The 24167-nt window shown below is 50.1% G+C and overlaps 2 protein-coding genes and 1 long non-coding RNA gene across 5 annotated transcripts; 1 reads left to right on the top strand and 2 right to left on the bottom strand.

Moving 5' to 3' along the window:
* The first annotated feature begins 796 nt into the window (after positions 1–796).
* On the top strand, positions 797–14366 carry LOC118915188 (uncharacterized). The gene is made up of 2 exons (XR_005025992.2): positions 797–1383; positions 13215–14366. It is a non-coding gene; the product is annotated as an uncharacterized LOC118915188 (long non-coding RNA).
* On the bottom strand, positions 1748–8913 carry GPD1 (glycerol-3-phosphate dehydrogenase 1). Its single transcript, XM_036890663.2, has 8 exons — positions 8602–8913; positions 7989–8166; positions 7034–7174; positions 6296–6434; positions 5954–6066; positions 5042–5275; positions 4714–4820; positions 1748–3670 (listed from the first exon to the last, which is right to left on the bottom strand). Exons 1-8 carry the CDS (start codon positions 8640–8642, stop codon positions 3574–3576), a joined length of 1050 nt encoding a protein of 349 aa, XP_036746558.1. The 5' UTR covers positions 8643–8913; the 3' UTR covers positions 1748–3573.
* On the bottom strand, positions 11546–23834 carry SMARCD1 (SWI/SNF related, matrix associated, actin dependent regulator of chromatin, subfamily d, member 1). Of its 3 annotated transcripts, XM_036890603.2 has the most exons (13): positions 23453–23833; positions 22654–22841; positions 22326–22368; positions 22112–22234; positions 21522–21644; positions 20362–20478; positions 18952–19053; positions 18509–18670; positions 18317–18414; positions 16449–16584; positions 14755–14877; positions 13341–13442; positions 11546–13210 (listed from the first exon to the last, which is right to left on the bottom strand). In XM_036890603.2, exons 1-13 carry the CDS (start codon positions 23627–23629, stop codon positions 13157–13159), a joined length of 1548 nt encoding a protein of 515 aa, XP_036746498.1. In that variant the 5' UTR covers positions 23630–23833; the 3' UTR covers positions 11546–13156. The 3 variants fall into 3 exon arrangements, 2 of the variants coding, with proteins under 2 accessions (XP_036746498.1, XP_036746510.1); XM_036890615.2 differs by lacking the exon at positions 21522–21644 and having other exon boundaries at positions 23453–23834; XR_005025979.2 differs by lacking the exons at positions 11546–13210; positions 13341–13442 and adding an exon at positions 15068–15163 and having other exon boundaries at positions 23453–23834.
* Between the last annotated feature and the right edge of the window lie 333 nt (positions 23835–24167).

The raw sequence follows: 24167 nt of genomic DNA, 5'->3' as shown, positions 1-24167 counted from the left end.
AAAACGCCGGACAGTACAATCTGCAAAGGTTCTGTGGCTCTTCTTTTTCTGCCCCCTAAACATTAGAGGATCTCAAGGTTCTAGTTTCTCCTCTGGAGAACTCATTCTCTCAGTGGGTCCATCCACATACGCTTGGATTTACTCTTTCATCTGTCTACCTTTTATCCATGCTATGAAGGCCGCAGAGAAGAGAACATGGCTTCTGTCTCAAAAGAGCTTGTGGTCTAATGGGGATAAGCTATGTGTTTCAAATTCTGTTCGAGTAGAAAAAGGCGGTGACCAGAAGAGAAGAGGCATTGTTAAGAGTTCAGAGAAGAGATGGGGGCTCAAGAAAAGTTAGCACAAGGGCAGGAGGCTGGGGTGAAGGGAAGGCGCTTTTTCGAAAGATGGGCAGGATTTATACTAGTAGAGTTGTAGGAGAGCATTCCAGGAGTTAAAAGCAGCAAAGGAATGGAGCTGTTCTAATCGACAAGCATGTAGGGTGCCCGGGAAAGCCACACATCAGAGCGCTGAGGGCTGTACGGCAAAGATGGGTTAAAGTTAACGAGAAACAGAGCGTAAAGCGCCAAGACGCCCGGCTGGAGTCAGTTTGACAACAACCTACGGATCCAAAGAGCTTGCTGGGCTGGGAGCAGTGCAGACCGCGGCTCACGGTCCATGACGCAGGCTTCGCCGGTGACCTCAAGGACACCGAAGCCTGAAGAGGGGCACGGGAGGATGCCTTGAGCAAAGGCCGGCCCAAGTCGGCATGTTGCAGCGGACAGGCGGGCCCAACTGGGCCCTAGCGAACGCGTACCTGGATGCTGCAGCTCCCTCGCGTCCGACCGAGGCCTCCGAAGGCAGCGTCTGGCGGCCACAGCCTGCGCAACTTCTTAGCGCGGCGAGAGGCAGCACCCAGGACCAGACACGTGAGGGCAGCGGCCTGTTACTGGGGCTCTATTGGTGCGGAGAGTCACCTTTCCTCCCACCCACCCGCCGCGATTACTTTCCAGGATTGGTCTCCTAGCGCTAGAGAGCACCCCGCGCGCCCCGCACAGCACAGCTCCGCCCACTGGGGCGGGGCCACGCGCGGACCTGGGCTCCGGGGGAGGCCGCCTTCGAATCACCCTTACTACGCATCCTCAGACGATCCTTTCTCCCGCAGAGGCCCGTTGGATTATGGGAGTTGTAGTCACTCTCCGTTGAGAGAGGGTCTTTTGTGACCTGGAACCAGAACTTCTAGTATATACCGTCACGCTAGAAAAGTTATTTCCGACTCAGAGTCAGCCAATCCCCAGCCTACGGCCCAGTGACGTCTCCGGAAGCTAAGTAGACTCTCGTGGAGTAAGCCGCGCGCCCCCTAGAGCTGCGCTCATCCCCTGGCCAGGCTTCGGCCGAGTTCAGGTAGGAGCCCACCCGCACCTCGAGGTCTGGACCGCCGAGGATGCGGCAGGTTTGGCCGTGACTACGGAGTGGGCACGAGGGACGAAACCGTAGCGTTTCTGCGTGTGCGCCCTCCGCACTTGCCGGCGACTTGGTAAATTCCCCCAAAACGCGCCGGGAAGGGGCTGGGAGGTGGTGCCCTTTGTGGGATGCAGGACCTCGCGGACACCCACTCCTGCTAGGGCCCCGGAGTGGCTGGTTATTATTGAGGAGGGATTTATTTTCTTCCTCCATTTCTCCTACGGTGTGAGTGAAAACATAAACCTGCGGTCGTACAGCACAGCATACGCACTGCCATATGCACTGAAGTGCCCTTCCCAACTCGTTTCTGGAAAAAACACGCTTTATTGAGTAAACAAGCAGGCCTGACTCAGAAGCCATTCGCTGTGGTGCGAACAAAAGTGGGCAAAGGTGTTTGACTATCCAACAAGGTTGCAGCTCAGGAAAGGGAGCTGTTTTGCTGGCGCCCCCCTTTGACCTCCAGGGGAGGCGGTTGTGGATTTAGTCAGTGCCCTGACCTGGGCCCAGCCACATCTGGGATGTCTGTGCCCCTCACCCCCGCTGCCTGATGCAGGCAGCTCTGCCCTTTAAGAATTCTCAAGGGCTAAGACTGAGAGGAGCCTGTCTACCTCGCTTGCCTGGGAGTAAGGAAGGGTTAAGGTAATGCTGGCCAGAGCCAGTGTGCCAGGGGCTGCCACACAGGAAGCTGAGACTCCCTGCTGGACATGGCAAGAGCCTGTCAGCCCTCGGGGACTATTTATAGCCAGGGACCCAGGCTGCTGAACTGTGACATTCTCCGGCTGCCACCCCATCTTGGAGTCAGGCCAGTGCAAAGCACACTCCTTCCCGTCCTCCCCTCCCATTCTTCCCTTACCCCAGGGTTAGAATTGTTTTAATTTTTTCCTCCTCCTTGAGTTTCCCAGCGCCTGAGGTGCTGATACAGTTAATATCAAATGAGAAAGCTTTCACATGACAAAGGGGAGCTGGCCTTGGAATGTCAAGACCCAACCTGGGAACCTGCTCACCCTTCCCTACCCCTGAAGAGCCTCGGGGCCACCCTGGTTCCCTGGCCTCCAGATACAGGTGCTGGTTAGTTGCCCTGGTTGCTCCAGGGGCAGTTGAGAAATAGGTACAGGGTTTGGAAGCAGGAAAGGGATGTAGCCAACGATGTCCTGGAGAGATGGCAGCAGGAGGGACCCAGTTGACACCTCCCCCTCCATAGAGCTCCTGAGAAGGGAGGCAGGGCAAACACAAAGGTCACAGGGAGCTGAGTGATCTGAGCCTGCGATGAAAAGGTGTAGCTTTGTCAGCAGAATAAGTTCCTGCTCCCAAAGAGGGTGCTGGCAGGGAGGGAAAGGGAAGGCTTGGAAAGGTCATGCATGGGAGGGAGGAGCTGGCAAAGAACTAGGAACCAGAAAGTCCCTGGGGAGAATGACAAACTCCAGAGCCAGAGATGCCAGCATGGCAGCAACTGTGGTGCCAGGGCAGCCTGGGGGAGGAGGAAAGGGGACAACCAGAGGTTTCTGAGGACGCAGATGTTGCTAGGAGAAGCTAGAAGGGGGTTGTTTGAGATCTTTGTATTTTGTTAACAAACACCGAGATCCATTGATGCTGTGTGGGGCCTGGCAGATGTCAAAGCAAAAGGGAAGGTTCCTGGGGCCTATGTCAGCTCAAAAGCCCAGAGCCCTCTCTGGCAGACTTGCCTCATCCCTCTTGTGGCTGAGATACTTGTTCAGCCACTTAACTGGGCTTGGGGACATGATTCCTGGTCTGTGTGAGGCAGCAGTGGGCAGCCCTTGCCTTGCCACCCCCTCCCTCCCCTCTTTCTCCTCCCCCCATCACACACATCCAAAGCAGGCAACACTGGGGCTTGATTCTACCCCTCCCAGAAGATGGGGAGGAAACGCTGCATCTGGAAGGGGCAAGGCAACTCTCTTTCTGGTGAGATGTGGTAGCTAGAGGCTCTAGGCTGCTTGGTGGTTCAGGATCTCCAGGCAGGCAGATGGGCCCCACAGCCTCCTGCCCTCCAGTGGAAAGTTGAGAAGAGGCTACTTTGTGGGGCGTCTTGGAGAGCCTAGTGGCTAGGCACCCCAAGCTTCTGCCGGTCTCAAGTGGAGTAGAGAAGCTACCTGGCCTGGGCCCCAGCCCTGCTCATATATGTTCTGGATGATTCTGCAGGCAACGGATGAATTCACTCACTGGCTGACTCTCATAGCATACTCTGTACACAGCCATGAACAAAGGAAACCTAGAATGGGGAAGGAGAGACCCAGCTTAGCCTCCTACTAGATTCCCTACCCCCCACACCCCAACCACCTCCTAACCCTCTGTTCCCCTACTGCCACCTCTGAGCTCAGGCAGACTCTGATTCTCAGTTTACAATTGCTGAGAATTTGAACTTCCTAGCCCTGGGTTTTAGGGTTAGGTTGTTCATTGCTCTGCTCTGTATCATACTGAACTTGCCTACATGATTCCTTGGCTTGAATTTTGGGGCTACCCACTTAACCTTTCTGAGTCTCAGTAATCATCATCTGTAAGATAGGGGCCAATATAGCAAAACAGTGAAGAACTGATTACATATTATGTGAAGATGCTCAACAAATGCCAGTTTCCTTCTTCCCATCCTCTTGCCCAGGTTGCTTCCTTTACCAGGAGGCTTTATCCTGACCAGCCATGAACTGACCTGAACCTCCCTTACACTCTCTTATGTGAGGAGTCTTTCTCAGACACACAGAGCTCTGCTCTGATCAGTCCATCATCCCACTTTGTGCTCCCTGAAAAGGAGCACCCTAAAGCAGAGACCATCCTTCTCACACCTCGGCACCTAGAACAGGATTCAGGGGGCAGAAGGAGTTGCCCTTGGGGGAGCAGCTCAGACTAGGGGTGATGGAGAGGTGGGACAGTCAGAGCTTAATCCTACTGCCCCAGAGCTCCAGCTCCCAGAGCAGAGGACAGACAAGGAGGAAAGGACAAGCAACACTGGGGCTTGGTTCTGCCCCTCCCAGAGGAGAGAGAGAAAGCCCCCCATCTGAAGAAGGACAAGGCAACTCCATTTCTGGAGATAAGGGAGGCTACAGAGAAGGGTCAAAGCAATGTGATAAAAAGGGCATGAGACTGGAAGGAGTTCCAAGACCTCAAATGAGCTGGGGACAATGGGAAAACCAGACTCTTTCCAAGCTCTCATCTCTTCGTAAACATAAGATGACACTTCCCTCTGCCTGCTTCTCAGACTGAGGGGGTCCAGACAGGTGATGAGCAGGAAGAGCACTTCTGGCCGCAGTAGACACTTACTTGTCCACCAGGCCCTTCCGCTGGAGGATGCTGTGTAGCTCCCGGGCTGTCTGGGGCCCCTGCAGCTTCTGCCCATTCAGCATCTCTTTCTCCAGCTGCTCAATGGACTGTGAAAACAGGATGGGTGGATGGAAGTGGGAGAGGAGGGCCGTCAGTGTGCCGTGCAGAGTCTGGGGCTCAGATGGGAGGTGGGGTTATAGGAGGAAAGGTGGCTGGAAAGGTTCACAATAATACTAATGTTTGTACTCAAGAGATGCCTCAAGCCAGGTTCCTCTACCTTGACACCTACAGGGCCCACCCTCCACTCTCCATTCTCCCCGTAACGCACCTTTCCTGTGCGGGCAAAGGCCTCAGCCACCTTGCGGTTCCGCCCTCCATAGCAGGTAGTGATAAGGTCAGCAACCCCGCAGCTTTCCAAGAAGGTGGCAGAGGACACAGGGCCACTGCAGAATAGCTTGGCAAAGGCAATCATCTCCATGAGCCCCAGTCGGATCACAGCCGCCTTGGTGTTGTCGCCAAAGCCCAGGCCGTCACAGAAGCCAGCTCCCACAGCCACTACATTCTATGGCAGAGTGGAGGCCATGGGTGAGAAAGGAGCCCCTCCTGTAGGCCCCACTTGGGGCCCTCAGCACATGCCTCATGCTCCATCACCCATGACTCACCCACTGAATAAGCAACGTCTAGTGGGTGGGCTTCTCAACTATTTCCACCTCTTGGTTTTCCCATTTGCCGTACCCCCTTTTTTTAGCCTGTGCTTAACATCCTGCTCCCCAACTCTGCCCCATACTCCATCCCTGAGCACACTTCCTTTTCAGTCTTCTCTCCAGCTAGCCCTCCCATCCATGACGGTTCCCTTCTCTGTCTCTGATGCCCACAGTTCTGTCCAGGATCCAGAGTTCTGGTCATCAAATCTATCTGAGTGTGCCCTTAACCTGGGTGCTCCCCCAGGTCATCTCCTCTTCCCCCTGGGACACCCCCTGGAGTCAGGAATAGGAATGGCCCACAAGGGGCTACAGGGAGAAAGGACAAAGGGGATCCAGTATCTGATGGTGACCAGTCAGCAGGCTTGAATGACCCTGGCCTTGTTTCTGCAGTTCTTCCTGTGTGTATGGGACTTGCAGGGAAAGGGGAACAGCTGCCCAAGAATGACAGCCTAGAGTACCAGTGACCTTGTATAGCTAAGCTGGACCCGCCTTCAGGACCTTCTCCCTACCCACAGCTGCTTCTGTGCCCCTTTTACCTTTAAGGCTCCACAGATCTCTACTGTGTCCACCTCTGGCACCACTGTGATGCGGAAGTTGGGTGTCTGCATTAGCTCTTTCAGAAGCTGTCCCCGGGCTGGGTCCTTGCAGCCTGAAGTGGGGAGGAAGCAAGGCCTTAAGAGGGTCTCTTGACTCTTCTTCCCACACCTGCCCGGAGCAGGACCTGCATCCCTTTCCCTGGGGGTATCCAACCTCTGATGCTTGGGTCTTCTTTCTTTGCCTGTCTTATGGGGAGATGATGGGTAACGGAGTTTGGGGGGAGAGTGGGGAGGGAATGAAATGAGCTGCATTGGGCATGTGGGTGGTGATAGGGTTCTCACCGATGGTTGTCTCACAGAACTTCTCATCAGCCACCTCATTGGCAATGTTGGCCCCCATCAGCACACTCATGGGGATGCCAAGGCACTCCCCAATCACTTCAGAGATGAGCTTCAGCCCGTCGGGGCCTTCATCTACCCCCTGTACACAGGATGGAGTACAGGCAGAGTGCCTTTTATGCCTAGTGAGGGCTTCCCACCAGAAATCCTGCCTCTTTCAAATCTATTGTCCATCACTGTCCATCCCCAAAGGCCTGCCCCACTCCAACCCAGCCAAAACTTGCTGTAAGGAGGGTAGATAGCATGTGAAATGAATCCACCTGAAAACTCTCCTTCCACATGCCTTCCACCGACCTCCCTCTCCAAGGCAGTGTATCCTCTCCACATCCCTGAACAACCTGCTCCTGAGTACCCCAGACTAAGTCCTGTCCTGGCCACTGCTCCAAACCAACCCTTCTTTCACCACTCATTAAACCCGCCCCCTTCTGATAACCCCAGGCATCCCTGTACACCCCCTAAACTCCCCAAGACATCTGCCTCCAGACCGATTTCTTATCTACTCCCCAACCAACCTCTCCTTCCCAACGGCCCCCAGCATGTTTCTCAAGCCTCCCCGAAGCCAACTCCTCTCTCCAGAAGACTCTTGGCCTACTTTCTGTCATTTTCTGTTCTCCTTACTTCACCCATCCTGGGCCTCACAAGTTAGTTGCACCCCCATCCATATGAAGGTGTCCCTAATACCTTAATAAGAGATATGCCAATCGCGTTTGCCTTCAGGTGGCCCTTGAGCTGATCACAGATCTTGCCAATGAACTGATGAGGCACCACAAATATCAGGATGTCAGCATCCACTGCAGCCTGCACCACATCTGGGACAGCCACCTGCGGGAGTGACCAGTGCTCATGGCCTGACAGACTTCTCCCAGCCCCTGTGGAACCCCATTCAGGAGATCTAGAAGCCAAAGAGGCTGGTGGGGGAGAAGGAAGGGCTGAACTTGGAGCAATACGATACTCTGTTCCCTCCCCCAGCCAACCCCTTGCATCTCCAGCTGTCCTGGGCTGAGGATTCCTGGAAACCTCCTCCCAGCACTCTCCTAGCCCTTGGCTGTGGGACAGTGAGGGAGGCCAAAGGAGGCCTGCACTTGGGAGAAGTGCAAAGACGAAGAGGCCAAGTAAGATTTCATCACCCTGCTCCTTAGGGCCCCCAACTGGGAAGGGAGATCCCCAGTCTTCCTACTATCTTCCCTTCTCCCCCTTTCCAGGTGGGGAGCAAACCACATGGATTTGACCAAAGACCTTAAGTCCAAGGAGCAGCCTGCAAGTCTGCTAACAACCCAGTGAATGAGTAACAGGATTGGAGCCTGAGGCAGGCACTACCTGGACCCCAGTCTAGGAACCAGAGAACCTGTCTTTGGCTGTCATGGGAACCAACCCTTACGCTTTCCCCCTCCTTTTCCTGCCTGGGAGCCCATAAGGTGTGTGGGTGGAGGGGTTCATTCAGGCTCTCCTAGGCCCAAGAAGTGCCCAGGGGAGCACTCTGAAGGCTGTGCATCGGGGCACCTATGCCTGGAGCAGCCCTCTGAGATGTTTCCCTGTCCTGGCCGCTGCTCCAAACCAACTTCACCTGAAATGGCCTATCTCAGTGGGAGGCACCCCTCCACTTCCCTTTCCCTTCTTTGCAGGGTGTTGGGCTCACCACATTGGGGGGCAGCTTGTGCCCTGGCAGGTATTTGACATTCTCATGCTGTGTGTTGATGATCTCTGTCAGCTTTCTGCCCCCAATGTCTTCCTCAAACACCCACATGGTCACCCGTGGGTCAAAGCGTGCCAGCTGGGCTGCATTGCCCCCCACAATCTTGGCGATGGCTGAGCCCCTGGCAGGAGGAGCACAGAAGATGCAAGAGTGGTGTAAGGACAAACGGTAGCAGGGGAGGGGCAATGCTCCACCTCAGGATATCACAGCAGCCCACCAGTTACTTACTCACCCCTTCCTTGTTGCCCCACCCCCATGACGTGTGTCCCTAGTGACCTAGCAGAAGGGTGACCTCACACTTAAGCAGCTTTTCAAACAGGGAGCTCTCTGGAGGCTCCCTTCCTGTGACGGGGGCAGCTGCCCGTGCAGGCAAGGGCCAGGAGAGGTCTGGGCATCATCTGTCCTGCGGTGGTAGGCACAGGAGAAGATAGCCACGGGTGGAACAGAAACCGGAGGGTGTTTCCTACCCACTGTCTACGTCCTGCCCACCAAGCCCCCCTCACTAAGCCCCTGTGAACCCTCACTCCTCCCAACTCCTCTTGACAGAGCCACTTACCAGTTGCCGGAGCCTACAATGCAGACTTTCTTGCCAGCCATGGTGCCGCTTCTATGCCTGAGCCAGCTCAGTGCCACACTCCCCAGCTCCTCTGCCGGCTAGAAGCATATAACTCCGCCACATGTGGGTGCAGCCAAGCCCCGCCCTCCAGGGGTGGGTGGGGAGGCGGGCACCCAGGGGGAGAGTCTGGCAGAGCCAGGGAAAGGGGAGAAAAGGGTAGAGAGACCAGGCCCCACTGTGGCTCAGGTTTGCCAGCTGACCATGCTGAAGCTTCTTCCCTTGGCCCCAGCCCCATTTCCTGCATCGCCCCCCTTCCCACAGTGGTTTCATTTTGAGGTCTGCCAAGAAGTAGAACAGGTAAGAAGTGACTGGCCCCCCTCACTCCCTTCTGTCCCCCTGCTCTGGAATAAACTATTCAGCCTGTTAGCAGATACAGGAATGCTTGCTTTTGCAAGGAAGGAATTGCCCTACGTATCCTCCCAGGACCCAGGAACTTCTCTATAGGTTTGTCCTCTAGCAGTAACAAGGACCACATGTCACTGGTCCCATACTAGCTCCACTCTGCAGGGCTGTGGGTGAGTGAAGTGAGTGGGTGTGGGCCCACTTTTAAAGATGACCATATAAAAGGTCAGGGCCTGCTTTGGGGGCAACCCAGCCCAAGAATTAGAGACCCCAGAAGCCCCAAGAGACAAGATGGTCTTGGTTACCCAGTGATCATCTCGGGGACTCCCCACCAGTGGGCCTCTCCTCACACAGAGGATCCCCACCTGAATGTCTTCCAGCGGGGGAGGGGAGGGTCAACATTAGCAGCTCTGATGCCAGGTGGCCCACAGCTCTCCTTTTGCAGACTCTGGGCTTAAGAGGGGGACAGGAGAGGAAAGGAGGTAGCCAGAGTGTTCACTGTCCTTGAGAGGTTTTGAGCTTCCTTCAGTTCTTGAGTTTCCAAGCCACCATACTGGGGGTCCTTCACGTTACTGGCTAGTTTGCAGAAGCCTGAGGGAGAAGGGAAGCAGGACCTGGGGCAGCTATGAACTCTGTGGAGCTTTGTGGTCTCAGATCCTGTAATTGAGATTTAGTGTGGGTCTGATTTGGGAGGAAGGGGGTTGAATGGAGCACATTTTCAGTAGCTCATGGCTATACCTTGCCCACAGCCATCTGTTTATGAAGTCGGGAAGCTTTGGTTTCTAGGCTCGTCTTAAGAGTGGGGGCAAAGGCTTCTAACCTTCCAGCCATCTGTGCACCTTGGCCTAGAGGGCAGACACCACTGCATGCTCATGTGCTGACCTCCTGGCTTGGTGGACTGCTATGTGGGTGTTTCCATTCCCCTGGGCCACTGCTGGCTGGCAGGCAGTGATAAGTACTGGGCCAGAGGGAGTCTGTGTACAACCACTGGGTAAGGGTAAGTGGGCACGAGGTCAGGACTAGGGAGAAATGGCTAAGTTCTAGGGGCTGCCCAGGAAAAGCCCACCATATTCTCCTCCCATGGCCCATGGGAGTTCCCACAGGATAATTTACACAAAATCAGTAGATTGTTTCCCTTAGGAGCAAAGTTGCACCTACTACAGAGCCAGCCTCCCACAGATTGTTTGGTTATTGCACTGGCAATGGGACAAAGGCACCAGTGCCAGGCTGCCAGCTGGGAGCACTGATGATGGATGGCAGAAACAATGCTTCTGTTCCTGTCACATGATAAGAACCCCAAAGAAAGGATGTTTATGCATTAAACAACCCCTTTGTTTTTGCCTAAATGCTTCTATCACTCATTTTGCCCCTACCATAATTTTAAGTAGTGTGGAGACAACGAATTTATTCATTTTTATAGGAATAAAGAGTGTGCAGATTCACAATTGGCTTGTCACAGGCTTTTATCTGTACACCAGCGCTCTTTTCCCAAGAGCAAACTGTAGATTATTTGCTTGAAATTTATAATGGTTCATCAGCCATTCACTACACTTGTAATTAGCCTGGGTAAAAACAGATGCCATTTCAATGTCCTTGACAACAAATTTTTTGCACTCCAGGTTATCACCCCACACACTGTTTTCCCTGCTCAAGTTTGATAAACCCCATGTTTTAGCCTAGGAACAGTGGTTGTATCCTTGGCAGGTGTGACTGTACAGGCAGCACTTGAGTTCCATCCACGGTAAAGGGTAATTTTTTAACTACCACTCTGAAATGTGGCTGCACTTTTCCTATTGTGCTGACTCCCTTCTTGGGTACAGCCAAGCTAGTTAATGGCGCAAAGGAAAGTAATAAGCTGCCAGGTGGGAAGCTGGCACATTATGATAACTGCAGAATTTCATGCTTCTGCTAATGAGAATATCAATCCTGAGTAGCCTTCCCAACTCTGCCCACAAGGGGTTAGTTGTCTATGTATGAGGATGAAAACACAGCACTTCCATGCTGGTCTTAAGAACTGAAACCAGACTCAGGGCTGTGAAAGCACAACCTTAAATGACAGGCACAGAGAACACATATGTCGCCAGCTGTGCAGACACTGGCACATATCTAGAAGAGCCCTGAGAAGTGGTAATCCTCCAGACACTCAGGTACATCAAGCCTGAGGGATCACAGGTCCCTAAGAACTAGGCACTTGAGCCAGCAGGTACTCCCTGGGGAGCTTAGAAGGCCAAAGGAGAAGATGGCACTGCTACTGAACTGGGGGCAAGGCTGGAGACCTGGTGACCAAGGCCATAATCCCCACCAGCACCTGGCCTGCTTGGACCTCAGGCTGACTGAGCGAGCTCGAAGGTGAGAACCTGAGGGCCACAAGAAATAAACTGTTTCCACCGTATCCCCAGAGCCTACTCTGAGCTGGTATACAGCAGGTACTCAATAAATGTTTATCAACTAAAATGAACAAACACCATGAGCATGGCTAATGGTACTGGAGGAGAAATAGCTCTAGGAAGAGCACTCCCTCAGTAGGTAGGATAACCCATCCTTCAGAAGATTGTTTTATTAAAATGGGGTGACATTGGTGACAATACAAAAAAAAATTTTGGTCCATGAAAAAAAAAATTAATAAAAACAGTTATCTTGAACAGGGACACTGCAGGATTGCTGAGCTTCCTTCTCACAGTTCCAGCCCCAAGGAGAGGCTGTCCAGTGTCACTGTGGGGAGAACCTTTCAAGAGAGGGGCTGGAATAATGGCAAGGGGAAGATGGGGAGAAAATTCTGCAGAGTCCCCAGGCAGGGAGACGGGGCTGGGGGAATGTGCTCGCAGGAGCCTGAGGTGGGGTGGGGAAGCAGGGGCTTTTGTCAGTTTTGTGGGCTTAGAGCCCATGCTGAACAGAATTGCTCTCTCTGCCCGGCTGTCTCCCACCCTGCTGTGTTGAGTCTGCGAGTCTGGGATATGCTAACTTGGGGGTGATACAACCTGGAGGAAGAATCTGAGGCTCTCCTGGTTAAGATGCAAAATCATCTCGGTTCCAAGGGGCCTAGATCACGAGGTCCTGCTGCTACCTGAGGGGTCTGAAGCTTTAGGGCAGGGGCTAGGGAGTCACATCCTGTGAGGCAGGGAATAAAGAGTCACAACCCAACTCAGAGCTATTCTCCAGCCCTAGGCGCATTTACTCCTCAGTGCCCTGAAATCACCAGTGGGTGTCCAATGGGTAGACAAGGGACAGGAAGAAAGGGAAGGCCCAGGGCTTTTACCCATTTGATTTTAGGCCTGATTCTCCATGAAGGGATTTGGGAGCAGGGTGGAGTGAATGAGTAGTCACACCTCCAGGCAACAGCAGGAAGGAACAGCCTCTGCTGGCAGTGACAGCACCCCAGGTCCCTGGGGCTCTGACAGGGATATGCAAGATCATCCCACCCCAGTGCTGTGCATTAGGACAGGAGGGAATCCTAAAAAGAGCAGCTACAAGGAGTGTGCTGGAAGGGAGCAACAGTTAAAGAACCAACTCCAATACTGATGTGGACCCCCTACCAGGGAGTAAGAGAAATACTGAAACAGCAGGCCAATGCAGAGGGCTACGGGCTGACCTGAGGGTCAGTGGAGCCCAAGAGCCAGGGTTCCTTTAGTGCTAGAGGGCAACAAGTGAAGGGAGAGTTTGCTCCAAACTTGTGGAGGGAAGGAAGGAAATTGGATTCTGCTATTACAAGAGCCAAGATCAACTAGCTTATACAGTGCCCCCAGGCCTGAGTCACAGAAAAGGGGCTAAAGCTTCCAACTCCTTGGTCTCTGAAGGGCAGGATCAGTGTAACCAGTCCCCTTGAAGACCACGTGGCCTTCGGCCCAATCCACTCAATGCACTGATTACCCCTATAGGTTCTCTCTCTAACACTATCTAGAGGTCCTGTGTAGACCAGGGGAGGGTAGAGGCACATGGGAGCCTAGTAGGGCGAAGGGAAGCTGGGGGTAAAAGGGGATGGGGTGGGAGAAGAGGGTAATAGGTGTCTTGTGAGACCCTCTTCATTCTGGTGTTGTCCTTGAACCGGCAGCATCCCCTGGAAGGCCCCAAGCAAGACCAAGGCCGGTGCTGAGAGGCAGACGGCACAGGGCCCAGATAAAGAATCGGTGCAGCCAGATCGGCTGTGGAAGAGGCCCTATGTATTTCGGATCCCCAGGGCTTGCTCTAATTCTTGTCGTCTCTGCTGCACCTAGGGAGAAAATAGTGGAGGGAATGGAAGATGAGACAAAGCAGAAGTGGATACGTGACACCACTGACCCACATCATGGGGTGCAGACCCTCGCCTTTGGTCACTTTCCTCGTGCACCCCAGGAACCTACCTTGGAGTAAAAGTATCGGCACACAGCCTCCTGAGCCCAAGGCTGGAAGTAGAACTCAGCTCGGCGCTCTTCTTCTGGGTTACCCACCACATCAGTCATGGTCTGAGGAAGAGAACAAACTTGTTTCCTTCCTTCACAGCTATTATGGATTGAATTGTATCCCCTGCAAAAATGTCAAAATCCTAACCCCTCAGTACCTGTGCATGTGACCTTATTTGGAAATAGGATCTCTGCAGATGATCTAGTTAAGATGAGGTCATTAGGGTGGGTCTAATCCATTATGACCGGTATCCTTATAAAAAGGGGAAACTTGGGACACAAAGACAGACATGAACAGAGGGAAGATGATGTGAAGACACGTGGAAAGCACCCTCTGCAAACCAAGAAATGTCTAAGACTATCACAAGGTAGGAGAGAGGCAGGAAACATTCTCCCTCACAGCCCTCAGAAGGAACCAACCCCTGCTGACACCTTGACTTCAGGCTTCTAGCATCCAGAGCTGTGAAACAATACACGTCTTTTGTTTAAGCCACCCAGTTTATGGTGCTTTACTACAGCAGCCCTAGCAACTACTGATACAACACCCAGAGTCACACCCTGATATTAAGAGGTCATTTTACACTGCCTCACTTGGGGTCCTACCTGGCACCCCCCGTTCCTTGCTCCTCTGCTCTGCCACTGTTATTGTAGTCAGTCACATGATAGGTGAGAACTGAAGGCACATTGCACTCATTCTGTGCTCATACCTACCTTCCTGCCTGAGCTTACGGTGCTCCCTTTGCCGGGAAATACCTCAAACCCCAAGTTCCCCAGCTGTTCTAGCCTAATTCGTCTCCCTTCTTTCAATTACCATATTGGTTCTGATGATTTCTGTTAACATTTTACATGTTTTACTACTTTTAAATCATATTAGCCCATGTCCTTCATCCAAAAAAACGACCTGGCCTGAGACATTCTTTTCTTTTGCTATTAACTTCCTTGCCCCACCCTCCTTCTACCCATAAAAATCTTCCATTCTGTATAGCTCTTCAGAGTGCCTGCCTGTTTACTAGAAGGGATGTTGCCCAATTCATGAACTGTTGAATAAAGCCAATTAGATCTTCAAATTAAAATAACAAACAAATCATACAAACCTAGTTTCTCTGAACAAAATGCATGATACTTTGAAAGCAGAGATCAAGTTCCTACTCTGCATCTCCTACAGTATGGTGCACAATGACCACACAGGGTAAGTACTAGGTAAACACCTGATGGTTCTGCCATTTCCCCACTTAATTGTAAAAGGGACTCTAGAAGGTGCTAAAGAAACTGGTCCCTCACTTCCCTCTTTGGCTCTTCTACCAGATGCAGCAGAAATAAAGCCAATGTGTGCCCCCCAACCTAAGTCCCTCTGCACCTTTCCGAGGTTCTGTACCTTGAGGTCCCGGCACTGGGACTGAAGCCAATCATTGATGAAACCCTGAGGATCTCTGGCAAAGCTCAGCATGAACTCCCGCTGGGTCTTCAGCTGATTGATAGTTTCTATAGTCTCATGAATCTGAAAGGAAGAAGGAAGCTCAGAACATTTTCAAACTAGAGGAATGCAAAATTAAATGGCAGACACATCTCCAGATACCACTCCCAACCTAGGTCCGGGTGCTGCCCGGAGGTGGCACTACTGTCCAGTGCCCCAGCTGCTCAGGGACTCAACGTTCTTTCAGCAGGTAATGTGTCCAATGTCTATATACCTGACATGAGGGAAGTTTTCCTTTCAGTCTCCACAGTGTCCACTGTGGGTAAGGCTGCGTGGTGAATACTTAATCCCGAGTGGGTCCAAAAACATGCTAAGGTAGAAAAGAAGTGGTATAAAAGGAAGGTCTCAAAAGTTACGGTCTGTGGGTTCTGTTCCTGCCCTTTTCTCATTTTCCATATTCCTCCTGACCATACATCTACTTGTGTGTTTTCTACTACCACTGACAGGGTAACAAGCCCCCCAATCTGAAGACCATAGTCCATTTTCTAAACTCCAACTGCTTGGCACCTGAAGGCCCCTTCAATTCTCCAGCACTAAATTCACCACCTTTCTTTCCCCCAGCACTTGCTTCTCCTCCTGTTCCCAGTATGAATACTACTATGCACCCATCCTAAAAACCTGGGCGTCATCACAATGCCTCCTTCCCCCTCTGCCGCACACCACCATCCCCATCCAAACGATGTCCAAATCCCTTCAATTCCACTCTGACACCTCTCAAACCTATTTATTTCCATTCTTGCTGTCAGTACTGTTAATTTTAGGCCCTCAACACATCCCATATGCATTACTGCACTGGCCTAACTGGGCTTCCTGTCTCCAGATCTGCACCTCTTACAATTCACTCTCTGCTTTCCTGTCAGTGATCATTTTAAATGTAAACAGCATCAGTCCCTCCGATCTTCAGGATGAAGTTTAACAGCTTCCCTGCACCAAAGCTTCTTCAAGACTAGGCTCCTGCTTCCCTACCCAGTGTCCTTTCCCCAAATTTCCCATCCCTGGCACCCTGACCTGTATCTAGCACACTAAATAGCTTGTACTTCTTGAACATGCCAGGCTCTCTTCCTCATTTTTGGACCTTTACATACCCTGCTCCCTCTTTCTGGAATGTCCTCTGCCTCCCAGACCTGTAGGCACCACTATCTTTCTCCCCTTTTATTAACTCCTACTGTGTCCTTCAAGATTTAGTTGGGGCATCAACTCTTCCAGGGAAGCCTCCCTGTTCTCCAGTGTGCCCAGAGCATTGCTGGCTTTACGTGCATGGACTGTACCTGACAATAACAGCAACAGCAGTTACCATTTGTTTTATGTGCCAGACACAATGTCATGTCTTTACATACAGTCTCATTTAATCCTAACAACCTTATAAAAATAGGTATCATGGTCTGTCACAGATCAGAAACTAAGGCTCAGAGCTATCAAAAGGTATAGCCAGAATCAGAATTTACATGCGTCTGGCTCCAACCACCACGAAGCACAGCGCCTGGCATCTACTAGGTATCAATATGCTTTGAATGAACATCAAAAATCAGAAGGCAGCCTAGGAGCTGTGATAGAGGGCTGGTGGCACCCAGACTGCCAAGGGCAGAGGCCCTTACCTTGTTGTCTAAAGTAGCGATCTCCTGTTGGCTGGCAGTAGACAGCAGAAAAGAATTCATCTGGGTCTTCAAGGTATCATCCACTTCCACATCAATGTCATAACAAGCAGTCTTCTTCTGATCATTTGGATCAACACTGGGGAGGAAACCAAAGGGTCCAGTAAAGGCCTTTTCCACCAAGACCTAATTACACCGGGTCAAAAAGATGGCTCAAGAATTAAGAGAAAGGGGTTGACTGTAAATGGGCACAAGAAAACCTGGGGTGTGATATGAAAGTTCTAGCTATGTGGTGTATATGTTTGTCAAAAGTCATCAAACTACTTTAAATGGTGCAACCTATTATATATAACCCTCAATAAAGTTGCTTTTTTAAAAGTCAATAGTAAAAACTCAAATGGTACAAAAGATACACAGTGAAAGTATGTTTCTCCCTTCCCAAAGGATACTACAGTATCTTGTGTATCTTTCTCCCTGTTAAATTAAAACTGACCCTGAAAATAAATTCAAGTAAAACACACACCACACAAAATAAAGTAAAAAATGACCTAACTGTAAGCATAAGAATGCAGTACAGACTAGCTTCTACTGATCCAATGTATGGGTTGTAGGGGTTACTAATGGCTGAGTGATGGTTCAAGGTCTAAAGAAAAAAAGGCCTTTACTGGAATTAATATGAAGTAAGGGAAAAAAGGCAAAGGACTCTATCTAACCAAAGACATGCTGCTTTGACAAGTGCCTTTCTTCACTTCCTATCTGCCTAGAAATGCCTTGCTCATCCATTTTCTGAACAAATAAGTGGACAGAGATGATGGAGTTAGAATCTCAGACTGGAATGTCCTGCCATCCAGAGAAAGATGAGAGCCCATCAGTGATGAGCTGGCAAATGTGTAACAACTTGTTATCCAAATGAGGAAAAAAGCCCTGATTTGTAGCATTTGCCAATTTCTGTGGTTTAAATATTCCCAATATGGTTGACTTCAAGTTGCCAACATCACATCACTGATCAAGAAGTTGAGAAGAGATGTGCAGTCATTAGAAGGTATCCCCCACTTTCTGAAAGTCTGCCTTATGCCACTTCACTTTTATGAAAGACCTACATTAGCATGTTTTTCCTAACTAAAAGAAATCTGAAGAGGATTTTCACTTTTATAAACAAAAAGTAAAAAGTGCAAATAGCATTCAGCATTTGTTCTGCAGTGAGCCATTAGAGAGGAAGCATGCACCCCAGCAGCAAGAGCAGCCCTGCCTGGCTCCTTCCCCAGAAACCACCCTCAGCATCCCAACCTCAAGCCACCAGGGTTTTGAACTGTGTCTGTGAGCACCTGTGCTTTATCTTGATCAATTTTGTGCATCCATAAGCAAGATGTGTCCCAAGGTATCAGAAAAGACTGAGATGTTATTTTTTGGGTCTAGGAACACTCAAAAAATTTTCCATATAAATTGCTTCTTTGTTTAATGCATTTCAGCTTATGAAAGCTTTCATAGAAATGTTCTACTTTCAGACAGCAGGGGAAACCTGTGTCGTATTTCACCAAACAGACATAGTAGACATCAAAAACACAAATATTAGCATTTATAATATGTAAGATATTAGATATTATATAAGTGTTTTTAGGAATAATAAGGCAGTTAGAAATAATGAGTTCTCAAGTATATATATATAGATAGATAGATAGATAGATAGATAGATAGATAGATAGATAGTACCCTCATTTTAAAAAAACACTTGTTAAGTGTATATAATTTAATTTTAAATAATGGCTGCATTTAACAATCTGCTTGCTAAATTCCTAACAATCTGACATTGCCTTGTGCAAGCTGGTACAAGCCAGCTGTAGCACACCACTGACTCCCATACACAAGCTTACCTGATGACGTGGTTAATGATGATGGGCTCCGGTGGCATAAGCAAGGCATGGAGCCGTTGGGGGATCTCTGAAAACTTCATACGTTGAGACTCAAAGATCTGTGGGAAAGAGGAGCAGCAGCTAAGTAGATGCCATTCTGAGCACAACTAGGGCTCCAGCAGACTGTAGCAGAAGAGCAGGTCCTTTTCCTACCTGCTGGAGGTACTTGTCACAGATGACAAACTCCCGCTCATGAGGGTCCTGGAGCTTATGTGTCTTAATATATTGCCACAGTGCTTGGATGATCACTGGACGGGTCTGGGTGTGGATGCCCAGGAGCCGAGCCAGACGAGGGTCTAATTTAAACTGGGGAGGCTGCAACAGAACCAAAGAATAGAAATGAAGCCAGTGACCTGGGTCTCTGTGTGTTTCGAGGTGTTTAATGTGGCCATACACTCAACAGCATTAATGCAGTGCTTTCTCTGGGGCAGCAAAACACTAGGAAGAGCTCAGGGATGACTAAGACCCTATCCCTATATTCAGGGAACTTATTGTTGGTGGCAAATAACCTGCAACTTAGACTTAAACCTTTAAATGTCAGACTGCTGATGGGATATGGCTGTGAAAGCTGGATCCCCAACCTCATTATGGAATACCTGGTAATCCAGCATCAGTAGGACAGTACACCGTACATTCACATCTCCTGGTCGCTTCACCTGGAAGCCATCCGTCTCCTGGGTAGTGGCGGTCCTGTGCCACTACAGAGAGGAAGATGTCAGGGGGTGCTCTCCCAGAGGAAGAGCTGGGGTGGGAGGGAAGAGCTTCTGTAATGACTGATATTCAAATTTAATTAGTGAGGCTACTGGAGAAGAACAATGGCATGAGACATTTTTAAAAATTGCATATGGCTTTGTGATTACTATCTGTAATAAATAAAGTTTATGTAGATTGTGATTACTATCTGTAATAAATAAAGTTTATGTAGATTAACCTTTTAATTCTGTTTGGGGTCACATTTAGATTAGCCTGAATTTCCAGTGATAATTTTATCCACAAAATGGGTAACACACATGTGCAGAGTAAAATAATGTACCTAGTATGTGTGAGCATATTCTAAGACATTTCCTTGGATTGTCTCATTTAATTCCCACAACATATATACAAGATAGGCATGATTAAACCTATTTTACAGGTGAGAAAACTAATGCTTAGAAGAGTAAATTAATCTGCCAAAGGTCAAACAGCCAATAAGTAGTGAAGCTGCGATTTGAGATCCCGTCTGTCTGATTCTACAGTCCACATTTTTAGCCACTATGTCCTACCATTATAAAGTTAAAGATATTGACAAGTTTCTATTTATTCTATGACTTACTTCCCTTATTAGATGGTAAAGACCTTCCCATGTCTCTTAGTGGTTGAGGTTAAGGGGCTACAGCTACACTGGCAAAGAAAGGAGCAGGTTAAGTTCATTTAGAGTGCTGGACTGTCTCATTCTGGTTTTGACAGTATCCCAAAGAATACGGTTGCTAACATGGTCTTCAAAACACTGTGTTATCAGGCATTATAATAAAGGATTTTTGATTATGTGAAATGCAAATCTAAACAGAGCAGGGAACAAAAGGAAGTTCCAGATTTATAAAGGTAACTTTGGCAAGGACAAGAACCCTATCAGTTAACCCCTTTAATTACAGTTCCTGCTACTAGAAAAAAGTATGAATGGTGTATGGATGACTAATCTCACCATTATTAATAAGCAAGATGCAGAAATGGCCTGGCAGGTATGAGGCCTTCATTAGAATTTCCTTTGAGAGTGGGGGCAGCAACCAGAATAGTAACATTAAAAAAGGTGGGACAAGTCAGACTGCAAGAATTCTTAGGTCCCAACAGTACCAGAACTAAACAACTAGTGCCACCTGGAGGTCAATGTGCAAACTGTGATGACAGCAGGGTACACCTGGGGTAAACCTTTATTTATAACTCCCCCTCTCCCTAAACATTCAAGTTTAGCTCCCAAGTCCAACATTTTCCAGTCACACAGTCAAAGCCCAGAGGACAGAACTACTCACTTCCACCAAATGGTTGTCTGGCCCATAGAGGTCTTTGTCCAGTTCAATCACCAAGGACTTGAAAAAGGAAGAGAACTTCCTTTTTTGTTTGGTGGCATCATATTTGGACAAGGCTGACTAGAGGAGAGAGGAGAGGTCGTTAGAAAAGGCCAGGAGAAATTCCCCATGACAAAGTCCCATTAAAAGAGAACCCACAACAGCAATGGAAAAAACTCAGAAATATCTTCTGAATATCTTTCAGGAGATGGCAAGGTAGGTGTCTGTGGGTCTGAACAAGTCATGACAGCAACACAACCCTGAAAAAGCAGCCTGTAGTGTGTAGTCATTTACCTGCCCAACCATTTCCTTTGGGAAATGAGGCAAGTGAAGCCAAACCACTGCACCTAACAAAGGGAGTCTGCACAGAAGAAAATCTGACACTAGAGTGAAAGGAATCACAGGCAATAAGCAGCCAGGACAAAAACAGCTTTATTTTGATGGAATGATACCACCAGCAGATAGACTGGACCTATAGAGGGAAGAAGGGCACTCTGACACTGCCTTGATTCTCCTGCAAAAATGGCATTCAAATTAGCTTACCTGTGAACAGGTAACAATAGCCAGAGAGTGTTAAGGGAATGAAAGGTGAGCTTCCCTAAGGAGCTTCTGGGGTGGGAAGTTTGGGGGCTAACACATGTCAGCTGATGCTCCCCATGAAGCAACAAAGAGCCTGTCAGGGAAATCTCACTTAAACTTTGAGATGTCACCAGTGAAAGTTAGGAAGATGGAGATGCCACAGTGGGAATCAAGGACCTCAAAGAGGAAAGCATGGCCTCAAATGCTAAGTGAAAACTCACTTGATTTAAAAAAAAGAAAGAAAACCCTAACTGAATAATCTGTAGATACTGCTAAGTCCAATGGTCAGCAGCATCAGGAGGAAGGTAAACAAATCAAATCCCTGGACAATAGGTTCCCAATATGATACCACAGTGAGGGTATGGGAAGTTGTGGGAGCCAGACATAAAGAAGCATTGTCTTTTAGGGCAGGGAACATAGTGACCCTCCCCTGATGTTCCCAGCAGGAGCTGTGAGCACCATTCAGGCTCCCTGTCAACCAGACAATACTGCTTGTTCCAGCACCTCCCACCCTAGATGCCGATCACGGTGGGCCTTGAACTCACATCCTCCAGGAGCCGTCCTTCTACCCGAAGTTCCCAGGAAGCCACTGTCCCTTCCCCATCCTCAGCATCTGACTTAGCCGGATTGAAAGTGTTAGAAATGAAAATTCGCAGCTTCCGTTTTTGCTGAGAAAGGCAGAAACAGGATTGAAGGTGGGGCTTCAGTGGTTTGATATTGAAGACAAGGGTGTCCCCAAACCCCAAATTACTCCTATCAGACTGGCTTATTGTCTACCCAGTCCCTGGGGTGGGTGGATGGAGAGTTCATCTAGAAGAGGAGTACAAGCCATTGGCCTGGGTGCAAGTCAATACATGGGGATGCCGTGGACAAACTCATGCAAGGTGCCAAGTTCCCAAGGTGGCAGAACAGTTAACAGCAAAAACAGACAGGGTATACTTCTAATGCAAGAGGTATCCAAAGCCCCTCCCCCTTGGCTGTTCTGTTCTCATGCTAATGTAATTCCCAGTTGTAGGCGGAAGAGAGAGATGTAATTTAAATGCCAAGGAGAACTGTGCTGTGCCTTTGATTTCTCATCCTAAGCTTGTTGAGGGTTCCCAAGTCCTCTCCTTTGGCTCTCTGCCTTCTGTGTTACCTTGATGGGACGTTTCAAGGCCTCCTGGATATCTAGCCGTTTCCTCATGATAGTCTGGTCCAGTTTCCTTTCAAAAGCCAAGAGATCCATATAGGCCTGGGATTCTGGGACCAGTTCACGAATCTTAGAAACACAAAGATATCATTGGGATCTAGAGCTGACCATCCCTTTTCTCAAACTCACACCCTCACGAAAACCTACAGCCTGGACTCACCCTCTGAGGTAGAATTTTGTCAGCCATCTTCTTTTTCTTTGCACTGTTTGAAATAAATTCTGTTATCAGGTTGGGATGGAACTACCCAGAACACGAAGACAGGCTGTCAGCACCCCCATTTATAGTAACGTGAAGGGACTACAATGCTTCTCTCAAATTAAAGACAATCCCCCCTACTCCCCACTCCCAACCACAACCAACAGGAAGCATTCTCAAGAATGAGCACCTGCTGACAGCACCACCATTTCTTAGTTCAGGTACTCCCACCACCTCGGTCCACACAGGCTCCCCCTCCTCCCTCCCTCTACCCTCCCCCAGATCATCTTACTTGTGGTTTCGATTCTGGACCGCCTGCTGCTGGACCTGCTGGATCTGCTGAGGCGCAGGTCTCTTGCGGGACTGGTCCATCCCTGATTGGGCCAGGCCAGGCCGGACTGAAGGGTTCCCCCCATAGCCAGGGGGTCCCATGGAAGGTCCCTGAGGTGTCATTCGGCTGCCTGGCAGTATACCTGGTCTCTGTGGAGGGGAGAGGACCAGAGAGACCATGACTTCCTCTACTAACCCCAGTAAGAAAGAGAAGGTGGGAGATGCCTGCATACTTTAAATGAAACAAGGCTAGACAGGGATGGGATGCACAATAGAAAAGCCCAATGCCTCTCTGAAATATAGATAACTGCAGCTTCCTCTGCTCCAGTCGTGACTCCATAGAAGATAACTGTCCAAAAGCTAAGAGCAGCCCGATTATACTAAATCTCCCCAGTCTATTTTGTATCTGACACATTGGGCATCTTCTCTAGTCCCACGTTTATTCAGATAGTCCTGCCAGCTACTGTTTTAAAAGCTGACCTCAATTTGCCAGCTACACCTTCTGTGTCCTTCTGGGCACTGTAGCAGCCCAAGCCCTTTTGCGCCTCAGCCTTCACATTCCCACCCTTGGCTCCACTTCTCCTCATTCTATACCCTGACTCCCCACACAAACAATACCCCAGGAGCAGGTGGATGCTATCTCGGAGTCCCAACCCCTCGCAGGGGAGTCCCGCCAACTTCTTCCCCCAGCCCTGTCACTCCCAATACCCCCGCTCGGCCCCGCCCCCGGCCTTCGCGCCCCTCCTCCTGCCCCCACTCACCGGATAGGCCGCTCCGGGCATCGGGGAGCGGTATAGACCTTGACCCGGCGCCGGGCCCATTCGCACGGGAGGCCCCGGAGTCCCGCCCGGGCCCAAGGCAGCTGCCGTGCCCGCCCCTCCAGAGGCCCCAGTGCCGCCGCTTGGAGCCACAGACTGGAAACCCGCCCGAGCCGCCATCTTCCCCGGAGCCGCTGCCGCAGCTGCACAAAGAACCGGAACCGGAACTCCCCCCGCCCCCAGTGCGCCCCCCGCGCGCCCGCCTGTCCTCCCGGCCGGCCGGCCCGGGAGGCTCAAGGCAGCGAGAGTGTGGGCTCGAGGCGGGGGGAGACTAGCGGAAAAGGCATGCTGACCACTCCCTCCAGCCTTCACGGTCTGGGAGGGAAAACCATAGAGACGAGCTCTGGGGTAGAGAGGCCTTGTGAGCGGGCGCCCCCAGGCCGACGGAGGAAGACAAGGACCTGGAGAAGGTGGACCACAGCCTCGGTCCCAACGCTCTTGATGACGAGGGTGATGGAGTAACAGCTTCTGCGGCATCTTGGTGCAGTGCACTTAACTTTTCAGAGCCCTTTGTTTTTACTATCCTTCTCTTACTGCAAAAAGCCCATGGGGGTCTTAAGAGAACACATTGTTTATTCCATTTTACAAACAGGAAAACTGAACTCAAGAGTGTAAATGACTTAGCAAATGTCAACCAACAAGTTAGCAGTAAAGCCAA

Source organism: Manis pentadactyla, chromosome 10 (assembly GCF_030020395.1).
Source record: "Manis pentadactyla isolate mManPen7 chromosome 10, mManPen7.hap1, whole genome shotgun sequence".
Taxonomy (NCBI): Eukaryota; Metazoa; Chordata; class Mammalia; order Pholidota; family Manidae; genus Manis; species Manis pentadactyla.
This window is presented reverse-complemented; position numbering and strand designations above follow the sequence as displayed.